General features: G+C 35.1%; 1 protein-coding gene across 1 annotated transcript in view; it reads left to right on the top strand.

Annotated features, from left to right (window-relative positions):
* LOC132560353 (guanine nucleotide exchange factor subunit RIC1-like) overlaps nt 1-12,052 on the top strand; it is a 43,464-nt gene extending 31,412 nt beyond the window's left edge. Inside the window, exons 27-32 of the mRNA XM_060225025.1 lie at nt 1,007-1,174; nt 1,764-1,882; nt 3,058-3,264; nt 6,091-6,262; nt 10,845-11,033; nt 11,691-12,052. Of these exons, the coding sequence (XP_060081008.1) occupies nt 1,007-1,174; nt 1,764-1,882; nt 3,058-3,264; nt 6,091-6,262; nt 10,845-11,033; nt 11,691-11,934 (1,099 nt within the window). The 3' untranslated portion in view covers nt 11,935-12,052. The remainder of the gene's footprint in view (nt 1-1,006; nt 1,175-1,763; nt 1,883-3,057; nt 3,265-6,090; nt 6,263-10,844; nt 11,034-11,690) is intronic.
* The last annotated feature ends 1,777 nt before the right edge of the window (nt 12,053-13,829 follow it).

Genomic DNA, 13,829 nt, shown 5'->3' with positions numbered 1-13,829 from the left:
TGTACATTGTGGATTGTTTTGCATTTGGCCTCTTGTTTTGTTAAAGGAAAAGTGAATGAAAAGCAAACTATATGGTGGCTTCACTTTACCATGGGGGTTTGGCACATTTCACGATGACAGTAAAGAGATCCACACTTTACCATGGGGGTGTGGCACATTTCACAATGACAGTAAAGAGATCCACACTTTACCATGGGGGTGTGGCACATTTCACAATGACAGTAAAGAGATCCATACTTTACCGTGGGGGTGTGGCACATTTCACAATGACAGTAAAGAGATCCACACTTTACCGTGGGGGTGTGGCACATTTCACAATGACAGTAAAGAGATCCACACTTTACCGTGGGGGTGTGGCACATTTCACAATGACAGTAAAGAGATCCACACTTTACCGTGGGGGTGTGGCACATTTCACAATGACAGTAAAGAGATCCACACTTTACCGTGGGGGTGTGGCACATTTCACAATGACAGTAAAGAGATCCACACTTTACCGTGGGGGTGTGGCACATTTCACAATGACAGTAAAGAGATCCACACTTTACCGTGGGGGTGTGGCACATTTCACAATGACAGTAAAGAGATCCACACTTTACCGTGGGGGTGCGGCACATTTCACAATGACAGTAAAGAGATCCACACTTTACCATGGGGGTGTGGCACATTTCACAATGACAGTAAAGAGATCCACACTTTACCATGGGGGTGTGGCACATTTCACAATGACAGTAAAGAGATCCACAGTTCACACTATTATGGGCTTGACTTTATCATAATACATTACTTCTTTTAAAGAAAACAATAATATAGTGTAATAGTGAATAAAAATGTTTTGATGTGAAAGATGAAATATCCAGGTGAGCAATACAGGCCACTTGTTCAACCTATGTTAGAATATCAATTCTCAAATGTTAGCTGACCATGTGTAAGGAGAACGCTTGAATAATTTTATGAACTAAATGTATTTCACTGTGTGATAGTATGCTTTGTATTTATTGTGTAGAATGTCACCAAAGCCTAAAGATGATTCCTCACCCGACCAATTGTACATAGATGTGATACTGTGTCGTCACTGCCGACGCCTTGCCGAAACAAACAGGATGAGAGACATGGGCTACTTTGCTGCTAATATGGAAGACTTTCAGCTTGTGTCCTGGCTCAAACGAGAAAGGTAGACAATAAAGGACAGAATTAGCCAATAATCTGGCTAATGTTCTGTGTATTTTGTAATAGGTAGCATTAAATCTGTTCATTAAATGTATTTTCTGTCTCTGCAACATGATAAAGGAGTATTAGATGTTGTTTAATAATCAGATCAGCAACTCAGACTTTTTATGAGTTTGTGTTTCTGTATGTTAGCTTACCTGACCCTAAGGAAACAACTTCTTCTTGATAACCAAAAAGCCAAAAGTCATGATAATTCACTGTAGATTCTTTAGAGGTAGCCAAACAACATTGTGATTGGAAGTGACATTAACCTATATTCAAGGTTATGAGTCAAATTTGTTATGATATTCAAACAACCTCAAACCAAAAGACATAGACTCATAATACAGTAGACCTCTGACACAGATAATCTAGAAAACTGACAATCCGAACAAAAGTGATGCTCCAAACTGGTCATTTGTCTGTTGTTGTGCATATTTAAAGTTTGGACAGATAGAGAAAAGATAAAAAGGTGAAAAGATTAACTTTTGAAGAACTGTTAAACATAAACCTTATATTGTGTATAGAGTATCTTTTTTAACAAATATTTAAAGGTTACGTGCAGCCAAAGTTGAAGATTTTGTGACAGCACTAAGAGACCTACATCAGCAGTTTGAGTGGCCATTCCCTATTCTTTCCTACTCTGCCTTTCAACAACTTAAAAACAAAACTTGTAAGTACAGTAGCACCATTTCTACAAACGATAATTCCTTCAATCTGTGACAAGTCAGTCATAAAAATTGTTTCTGTGTTGCTACAATTTGATGATGAAGTCGAGATATCTTGTGTGTTTTTGCTTCTTATACATACCTCCAGTAAACCTGGTGGTAACTCCATGTTTACTTACCTCATCATGTTATACACACCTCCAGTACACCTGGTGGTATGTCCATGTTTACTTACCTCATCATGTTATACATACCTCCAGTAAACCTGTTTGTATCTCCATGTTTACTTACCTCATCATGTTATACACACCTCCAGTACACCTGGTGGTATGTCCATGTTTACTTACCTCATCATGTTATACACACCTCCAGTACACTTGGTGGTATCTCCATGTTTACTTACCTCATCATGTTATACATACCTCCAGTACACCTGGTGATATCTCCATGTTTACTTACCTCATCATGTTATACACACCTCCAGTATACCTGGTGGTATGTCCATGTTTACTTACCTCATCATGTTATACATACCTCCAGTACACCTGGTGGTATCTCCATGTTTACTTACCTCATCATGTTATACACACCTCCAGTACACCTGGTGGTATGTCCATGTTTACTTACCTCATCATGTTATACATACCTCCAATACACCTGGTGGTATCCCCTTTTATTACCAATTGGCCACAGCTATGCTTTTAACCCTCTTATGAAAGGGAAGCTACCATATTTATTGTAATAAACACTCAGGACCAGGTGAATCATGAATGACAGTGGGGTATATCAGAATCATCCAAAGGCAAACAAAAACCAGTTATCATTACTGATGGATCTTGGTCCCCAATGCAGAAAAGGAGAGGCTCAATAGGGGAAATAAACAAAATTCTTAAAATCCTTCCCCTGTAGGAATGATGGGATTATGTTAAAGTGTACTCTTTCCAACACCTTGCAGTGGGGTGACAATTTTCATGTTCATTGTGATATTGTTAAATAGCATTGGTTAAAGATGCCTGAAGATTGGATGAATCATTTTCACAGTTTTTCATTGTCCAATGAAAATGAGTGCATGTTGGATGAACTTTGTCCAGACCATGTTTTTCCACTGAGCTGATCCTAGATACATTAACCAACACTTTAGATAAAGATATTTATACCAAGTAATTATTTATATTTGCAGTTTCAACATCAAGTCTAGCGTCAATGTCTTTATTAGAGGAAGAGTTGCAAAAGACAGAACAAGATGTATCTCTGGGGGAGAAAAAAGAACGAGAGGAGGGAGGAGCTTATAACCAGTATTTAGGCACTACTCGACCAGGCTCTAGTGAACAGAACATCTCCCACTCCCTGTCTGATGATATCATACTCAGACCACAGATATCTCAAAGTTAGTATTCAGGATCATCCACCAAATCCGGTCTGTCTTTCTGTAATCTGTCGCTCTTCATCCGTGACCTTCAGTCAGAAATGTTAATTGTGTCTGTTGATCTAATGTGCATCTCATTAATTAATTCCATACACAACTGAATTTACTCTCTGATATTTTTTATCATGCCCCCCCGAAAATTTTGCTGCTTTGTCCATCTGTCCTTCTGTCCATCTTTCCATCTATCCTTTCATGTCGGAAGCATAGCTTTGCCCACATTTGATCAAGGACCATGAAACTTGGCCTATGACCCTTCAATTACAGAGTTATTGCCCTTGGTTATAATTTCATTCCAAAGCATTATTTTACTTCCATTAAATCTAGGATAATGAACTTAGTGTAATCATACAATGTGCAGTGAACTAAGTTCAGGGTTCACAATTCTTGAATTACACAGTTATTGCCCTCTTAAAGTGTTGGGTCCAAAGAACAACTTCAAATAGTTTGCGTTTAAACTAGGATAACAGAACTTGTTGTACACATTGATCATACAAGGACATTGTGCAGCACTGTACCAATGTTAGGGCTCAATTACAGAATTATTGCCCTTAGTTAAACATTTGTGTCTAGAGCATAACTTCGCTTCGCACGCTAGGATAACGAAACTTGGTGAATACATCTGATATTAAGATGACGTGCAGTGTACCAGATTCAGAGTATGAAAACACTTTGATTACAAAGTGATTGCCCTATGTTAAACAGTGTGTGTGTCCTGAGCATAAATTTGCTTTAATAAAATTTAAATAGTTTAAATGATTTAAACTGCAATAATGAAACTTGTTGTGTACTTTAGTCATACTGATATACAGTTATTGCCATTTGTTAAAATTTTGTGTCCAAAAAAGTTGTTTTCGTTTTTGAGGAGCGTTCATCAGTTTCATGGATTCTCTAATGTAATCATTCAGGATAATCTTCTTGAACTATTCCTTTCTGGAGAATATCACTTTTGCAAGTTGTTGGCTTTAAAGATACTGTCCATTATTAGCTCACTTGACCCGGATGACTTTGATCATTATTCAAGGTCACATGGGTTCAGTTTGTTGAGAACCTTTGAATAGTTTCTTCTCATTAACCAAAAGTCCTAGAATCATTATATTTGTCTGGTAATTAACCAAAAGTCCTAGAATCATTATCTTTGTCTGGTAATTAACCAAAAGTCCTAGAATCATTATCTTTGTCTGGTAATTAACCAAAAGTCCTAGAATCATTATATTTGTCTGGTAATTAACCAAAAGGCCTAGAATCATTATCTTTGTCTGGTAATTAACCAAAAGTCCTAGAATCATTATATTTGTCTGGTAATTAACCAAAAGTCCTAGAATCATTATCTTTGTCTGGTAATTAACCAAAAGTCCTAGAATCATTATATTTGTCTGGTAATTAACCAAAAGGCCTAGAATCATTATCTTTGTCTGGTAATTAACCAAAAGTCCTAGAATCATTATCTTTGTCTGGTAATTAACCAAAAGTCCTAGAATCATTATATTTGTCTGGTAATTAACCAAAAGTCCTAGAATCATTATCTTTGTCTGGTAATTAACCAAAAGTCCTAGAATCATTATCTTTGTCTGGTAATTAACCAAAAGTCCTAGAATCATTATATTTGTCTGGTAATTAACCAAAAGTCCTAGAATCATTATATTTGTCTGGTAATTAACCAAAAGTCCTAGAATCATTATCTTTGTCTGGTAATTAACCAAAAGTCCTAGAATCATTATATTTGTCTGGTAATTAACCAAAAGGCCTAGAATCATTATCTTTGTCTGGTAATTAACCAAAAGTCCTAGAATCATTATCTTTGTCTGGTAATTAACCAAAAGTCCTAGAATCATTATATTTGTCTGGTAATTAACCAAAAGTCCTAGAATCATTATCTTTGTCTGGTAATTAACCAAAAGTCCTAGAATCATTATCTTTGTCTGGTAATTAACCAAAAGTCCTAGAATCATTATATTTGTCTGGTAATTAACCAAAAGGCCTAGAATCATTATCTTTGTCTGGTAATTAACCAAAAGGCCTAGAATCATTATATTTGTCTGGTAATTAACCAAAAGGCCTAGAATCATTATATTTGTCTGGTAATTAACCAAAAGGCCTAGAATCATTATCTTTGTCTGGTAATTAAAAGTTTCTCAGATGAAATCTGACAAAGAAATGACCTTGACCTATGTTCAGAAGGTGCAGGAGCATGATATTTGGCTGAGGCAAGGAGAAAGCCTGACAAAGTTATCAAAAAAAAAAAATGACCTTGAACCATATTCAAGGTCACAGGGCTCAAGTTTGTCAAAATATTTTGACAGTTTCTTCTTACTAACCAAAAGGTCTAGAAGCAGGACATAGTGGAAGGGAGGGTGTATTAAGGTTGAAGCCCAACAAATTTTTAACAAAAAAGCAAAATATCTTGCTAGTAGGTCTGTGGGATGAAACTCGGCAAAGTTTGCAGAGAGAAATAACTTTAAACCATATACATATTCACCGGGGACATAAAAAAAAAAAAAAAAGGAAGTGACATTTACCTATAATCCAGGTCTTAACTGTTACTGTTTAGAGTTCAATGTGAGAAGTTGTTTGTTGTGGAAATTACTTTAAATTGATTTCATAAGTCCAGTTTGAATACTAATGGTGTACATGTTAATATATTTGTAATTAAGACTGATTGCATTTTTGATGAACATTGAATACCAGGTGAATGATGCAGGTCCATTGGACCTCTTGTTTAGCATATTATTACCAGGCGAGGCCTCTTTTAGACAAAAAAGTTATAAGTGATGATGGACTTGTTTCTAGCGGAGGAGAGCAGCTTAGCTACCATGGAAGTATCAGACAATAGTTCTCTACTGGGGGAGTTTGAATACCTGGCCGACATCAGTAGCAGTACAGATCCTTTGTCACCAGAACTGGAGATCCTCTCTCAGGAAATGGCTAACAAGGGTCCTATACAGTCAGAACTGGAACTCAGGTGAATTTAATTAAAATCTACTAGAATGTATTAGTGATCAGTTAAAATAGATATCAACATTATATATATAACGAGGTGTAAGTATACTGATATACTGTTACCCTCAACCTTTTCAGACTCTTTTTCTGTACTAAATAGGCATAGCAATAGAAATTTCGAAAATATTTTCATTCGTAAAACATTAATACTATATCATGAACTTGCCTTTAACTTTCGTATTGCTTTTTGTTGGGTTCCTGGGCACATTGGAATACCAGGCAATGAAAAAGCAGATCGTGCCACAAAGGAAGCTTTATCGCTACCACCTGTTGTTTTTAAACTTCATTTTACTGATTTTAAACCATTTATCAAACAATTTTTCACAGCTCAGTGGCTGGAGGAATGGAATCAATATACCATAATAAATTGCACTTTGTAAAGCCTATCATCAGTGAATGGTCTCCAGGTTATAGAGACAACCACTGAGACGAAGTTGTCCTTGCCCGTCTTCGGATGGGTCATACATACCTTACACATTCATATATGATGAATGGCGAAGATAATCCTTGGTGCATGGGATATAATGAGCCATTCTCTGTTAAACATTTTTTATTTGACAGCATTGACCTTCGATGGACCCGAGAATTTGTTTTTATCGTAACGTTACAAGTCTAGAGACCCTTTTTAAAACTGTTGAGATTTGTAAAATTCTAGGTTATCTGAAAGATGTTCAATATTATAGACTATGTCATACCATTTTAATATTTTGTGATAGTATAACCATTTATGATTTTTAGCCCTAATGACCTTTTATGTGTTGACAGGCTGTTGATATTGTAATAATAATAGTAATTTTCCATTGGAACTAACTTTGTAAGAATTATCAGTATAAGATGACAGTTTTGATGGTATGCATGTATTAACACTGGCTTACTATAGTCAGTGTCACAATGTCTTTTTCAATGCAGTTTAAAGCTACTTATCCATTAACCTTTATATTCCATATTATTTATCTCAGATGACCGACAAGGCTTGTTTTTATTGATTAGCTGTTCCAACTTCTTCAACTTTGTTTTGCAGAAAAATTGAACTTCTCTCCATCTTTAAAGACACTATATGAAGTTATTCTCCTGTTCTACTGTTGTTATTAAGCTGAAATTTAAAAGGAATGTTTAGAAAGTGAAAAAAAGTGTTTTTGGGTTACTTTTACTGTGAAACTGTTGCTTGAATCCTTAAAGAATTGTACTGACTACTACTACTACAGCTGTGTACTGACTACTACTACAGCTGTGTACTGACTACTACTACAGCTGTTATATATATTGTACTGACTACTACTACAGCTGTGTACTGACTACTACTACAGCTGTTATATATATTGTACTGACTACTACTACAGCTGTTATATATATTGTACTGACTACTACTACAGCTGTTATATATATTGTACTGACTACTACTACAGCTGTGTACTGACTACTACTACAGCTGTTATATATATTGTACTGACTACTACTACAGCTATGTACTGACTACTACTACAGCTGTGTACTGACTACTACTACAGCTGTTATATATATTGTACTGACTACTACTACAGCTGTTATATATATTGTACTGACTACTACTACAGCTGTGTACTGACTACTACTACAGCTGTTATATATATTGTACTGACTACTACTACAGCTGTTATATATATTGTACTGACTACTACTACAGCTATGTACTGACTACTACTACAGCTGTTATATATATTGTACTGACTACTACTACAGCTGTTATATATATTGTACTGACTACTACTACAGCTGTGTACTGACTACTACTACAGCTGTTATATATATTGTACTGACTACTACTACAGCTGTTATATATATTGTACTGACTACTACTACAGCTGTTATATATATTGTACTGACTACTACTACAGCTGTGTACTATACTACTACAGCTGTTATATATATTGTACTGACTACTACTACAGCTGTTATATATATTGTACTATATTACTACTGACTACTACTACAGCTGTTATATATATTGTACTGACTACTACTGTTATATATATTGTACTGACTACTACTACAGCTGTTATATATATTGTACTGACTACTACTACAGCTGTGTACTGACTACTACTACAGCTGTTATATATATTGTACTGACTACTACTACAGCTGTTATATATATTGTACTGACTACTACTACAGCTGTTATATATATTGTACTGACTACTACTACAGCTGTGTACTGACTACTACTACAGCTGTTATATATATTGTACTGACTACTACTACAGCTGTTATATATATTGTACTGACTACTACTACAGCTGTTATATATATTGTACTGACTACTACTACAGCTGTGTACTGACTACTACTACAGCTGTTATATATATTGTACTGACTACTACTACAGCTATGTACTGACTACTACTACAGCTGTGTACTGACTACTACTACAGCTGTTATATATATTGTACTGACTACTACTACAGCTGTGTACTGACTACTACTACAGCTGTTATATATATTGTACTGACTACTACTACAGCTGTGTACTGACTACTACTACAGCTATGTACTGACTACTACTACAGCTGTTATATATATTGTACTGACTACTACTACAGCTATGTACTGACTACTACTACAGCTGTTATATATATTGTACTGACTACTACTACAGCTGTGTACTGACTACTACTACAGCTATGTACTGACTACTACTACAGCTGTTATATATATTGTACTGACTACTACTACAGCTGTTATATATATTGTACTACTACTACTACAGCTGTTATATATATTGTACTGACTACTACTACAGCTATGTACTGACTACTACTACAGCTGTTATATATATTGTACTGACTACTACTACAGCTGTTATATATATTGTACTGACTACTACTACAGCTATGTACTGACTACTACTACAGCTGTTATATATATTGTACTGACTACTACTACAGCTGTGTACTGACTACTACTACAGCTGTTATATATATTGTACTGACTACTACTACAGCTATGTACTGACTATATATTATTGTACTGACTACTACTACAGCTGTGTACTGACTATATACAGCTATGTACTGACTACTACTACAGCTGTGTACTATACTACTACAGCTATGTACTGACTACTACTACAGCTGTTATATATATTGTACTGACTACTACTACAGCTATGTACTGACTATATACAGCTGTGTACTGACTACTACTACAGCTGTTATATATATTGTACTGACTACTACTACAGCTATGTACTGACTACTACTACAGCTGTTATATATATTGTACTGCTGTGTACTGACTACTACTACAGCTATGTACTGACTACTACTACAGCTGTTATATATATTGTACTGACTACTACTACAGCTGTTATATATATTGTACTGACTACTACTACAGCTGTTATATATATTGTACTACTACTACTACAGCTATGTATATACTACTACAGCTGTTATATATATTGTACTGACTACTACTACAGCTGTTATATATATTGTACTGACTACTACTACAGCTATGTACTGACTACTACTACAGCTGTTATATATATTGTACTGACTACTACTACAGCTATGTACTGACTACTACTACAGCTGTTATATATATTGTACTGACTACTACTACAGCTATGTACTGACTACTACTACAGCTGTTATATATATTGTACTGACTACTACTACAGCTGTGTACTGACTACTACTACAGCTATGTACTGACTACTACTACAGCTGTGTACTGACTACTACTACAGCTATGTACTGACTACTACTACAGCTGTTATATATATTGTACTGACTACTACTACAGCTATGTACTGACTACTACTACAGCTGTGTACTGACTACTACTACAGCTGTTATATATATTGTACTGACTACTACTACAGCTATGTACTGACTACTACTACAGCTGTTATATATATTGTACTGACTACTACTACAGCTGTGTACTGACTACTACTACAGCTATGTACTGACTACTACTACAGCTGTTATATATATTGTACTGACTACTACTACAGCTGTTATATATATTGTACTGACTACTACTACAGCTGTTATATATATTGTACTGACTACTACTACAGCTATGTACTGACTACTACTACAGCTGTTATATATATTGTACTGACTACTACTACAGCTGTGTACTGACTACTACTACAGCTATGTACTGACTACTACTACAGCTGTTATATATATTGTACTGACTACTACTACAGCTGTTATATATATTGTACTGACTACTACTACAGCTGTTATATATATTGTACTGACTACTACTACAGCTATGTACTGACTACTACTACAGCTGTTATATATATTGTACTGACTACTACTACAGCTATGTACTGACTACTACTACAGCTGTTATATATATTGTACTGACTACTACTACAGCTGTGTACTGACTACTACTACAGCTGTTATATATATTGTACTGACTACTACTACAGCTGTTATATATATTGTACTGACTACTACTACAGCTGTGTACTGACTACTACTATAGTTGTTATATATATTGGGATGTTTATTAAGACACATCAGTCTCTAATTTTTCAGGTACTTACTCCAGATAGCACTAGAAGCAGGATGCCTAGAGTGGGCTCTTATCTTCTCTATGTTGTTACGAGATGCTTTGGCGGTGGTTAGGACCGTCAACACTGCCAGTATGACAGACACACCGTTGGAGATTGTTGCCCGGATGAGGGAGGGTCTGTCCTACCTTGAGCTGTGGGCAGATACTGAATGGTAAGTACAGAACAAGGTTTTTTTATGCTCACAGCACTATAGTAGTCATCTGGGTGAGCTGGTAGGTTTCTGGAATGAATGAGTGATTGCTTATGTTAAAATCTATAGGGATACTGTGGCATTTGGCATCTGTCAGTTGGTTGTCAGCTACCTTTTCCTATAAATTGCTACTAGTCATGACTGACCAGATTTTAATCAAATTGGTTATGAAGCATCCTTGTAGTAAGGGGAAATAACTTCGTATAAATGATGGGTCTGTTGCCCGTGGTACTTAAGAAGGCTAGGCACAAAGTTGAAAATTTTTTGTTAGCTTTCCTGGCCCAGCAGTGAAATCGAGTAAATTCTTTATATTCCTACTCCTACTGTAGGAATGATTGTATTTTGGCCAAGTATTTTCTGAAGTATAAGGGGAATCAATTTTGTATAAATGGTGGGTTTCAACTGTTTATCAGAGCAAGGTAGAGGCTAGAGTATTTTTATACTTGTTAAAATTCTCTACTTATTTTTTGCTATTTCATACTGATTTATCACTGCCTTGGCAATCCATGATGAACAGAATGTGCCATTAAGCACTTTGATTTTAACTGCATTCAGTAATGTCTCCAAATATATTACACTAATATATGTTTATATCTGTTTTACTTCATGTCTTTTCAGTCTTGGGTACAAACCTTTCTTGCATGCTATTCGAGGACAGATTCAATTGTTAAATAAACTAGCAGAACAAACGCCACCAACTTTACAGCTGAGCACAACACCTATAGAAAGCTCGTCATTGAATGAGGGACAAATATCACCTGTGTTACAAGCGATGCGCTCCATGGATATTGAAAATACTATAGAGAGTGACATTGACAGCAAAATCAAAGAGGAAAAGGGAAGTGATTGCGCTGTCTCATGATATAAAAAATGACCAGACGTTGTTGTATAAACTATATCATGTTGCTATGTAAAAGTCAGCGGACCAAGATTTTCACTATGGCTGTACCCAGGTAACCGGTTACAGGCAAGGTTTTAGATGCGACAACCCAGTTTGGAAAAAGTGTACTTGAACCCAGAAATGTGTTACCGTTATAATACTGACTGGATACAATTATAAAAAGCTTACAGCCTCGATAGACTTACCATTCATATCGATGAATCGTACCCAGTATTATACTGTGGTTCGTGTACCTGTTGTATAAACTGCTGCATTGTTGCAGGGACACAAGAAGTTTGACAATTTCTCATGCTGGTTATACTGTAGCCTTATCCTGTAATTTTGTTCATTCTGAAACCATCAGTGTACATTGTGTAAAACACAATACATTATCTGTACTGTATTCAACAAATTACCATAAATACAGTGTAATACACAACACATTAGGGGTACCTGTAATGTATTCAACTAATTACCATAAATACAGTGTAATACACAACACATTAGAGGTACCTGTAATGTATTCAACTAATTACCATAAATACAGTGTAATACACAACACATTAGGGGTATCTGTAATGTATTCAACTAATTACCATAAATACAGTGTAATACACAACACATTATCTGTAATGTATTCAACAAATTACCATAAATACAGTGTAATACACAACACATTACCTGTAATGTATTCAACTAATTACCATAAATACAGTGTAATACACAACACATTAGCGGTACCTGTAATGTATTCAACAAATTACCATAAATACAGTGTAATACACAACACATTACCTGTAATGTATTCAACTAATTACCATAAATACAGTGTAATACACAACACATTATAGGTACCTGTAATGTATTCAACTAATTACCATAAATACAGTGTAATACACAACACATTATCTGTAATGTATTCAACAAATTACCATAAATACAGTGTAATACACAACACATTAGAGGTACCTGTAATGTATTCAACTAATTACCATAAATACAGTGTAATACACAACACATTAGGGGTACCTGTAATGTATTCAACAAATTACCATACATAGCATCAAAAACACAATATTTTAATCTTGAACTTGCCATCACAGTCATTATTGTGATATCTTAAGTTGTTGAAAAATGTATAGTATAACCCTTGATTCAACTGGTTTGTATACCAGGTAATTAAGATTTCTTCTCTGTGTATTTACTGGTGATGTTATTATTTATATTCAGTATTAATTAAGTACAAAACATATAAACTCCTGAACATACCACATAGATTTATAGATCAAAGTCATCAAGGCTGCATGGAACTTCACCAAATAAAGATGGTAGAAAACAAACGTAGTACATACACAGTCACAGCTAGTAATTCTACTTTTACTAGAAAATCTATTTCATTCATTGTGAACTTTGTAAATAGATCATGATCTTCATGGTTTTAATTCTAAAGGGTGTGTGTGTGACTGGGTATGGGTTGGGATACAGGTACTAGGACCAGAACTTCTTTTATCTGTGACAGCTCTAATTTTCATCACCATCAATAACACCATTTTTGACCTAATTAGCACACTAAAACACAAAATGGATCACTTAGTTAACTCTTTCTATGTTCATTTCATATATCACGGTCACCATGTATTCTTTACAGAGCTCGTGGCAAAATGAATCTGATTGGATTGATAAGGATTTACGGCTGTGTTCAGTATGTCATTTATTTGCTGCTATTTATTGTATCAATAAGGCAGAAAAATGCTTTCAGAATATCTACAGCAAGAAGATTTCAACAAAATCGTTTGATAGAATGACTGAAACTGGTATTATGTTTAAAGTATTATCATGTATCTTCTCACTGTACTACTGTTAGTTATCACTTTATT

Source organism: Ylistrum balloti, unplaced genomic scaffold (assembly GCF_031769215.1).
Source record: "Ylistrum balloti isolate Yb309-2 unplaced genomic scaffold, AGI_CSIRO_Ybal_v1 Utg371052, whole genome shotgun sequence".
Taxonomy (NCBI): Eukaryota; Metazoa; Mollusca; class Bivalvia; order Pectinida; family Pectinidae; genus Ylistrum; species Ylistrum balloti.
Note: the sequence above shows the minus strand (reverse complement) of the source record. Positions and strands in the feature narration are given on the sequence as shown.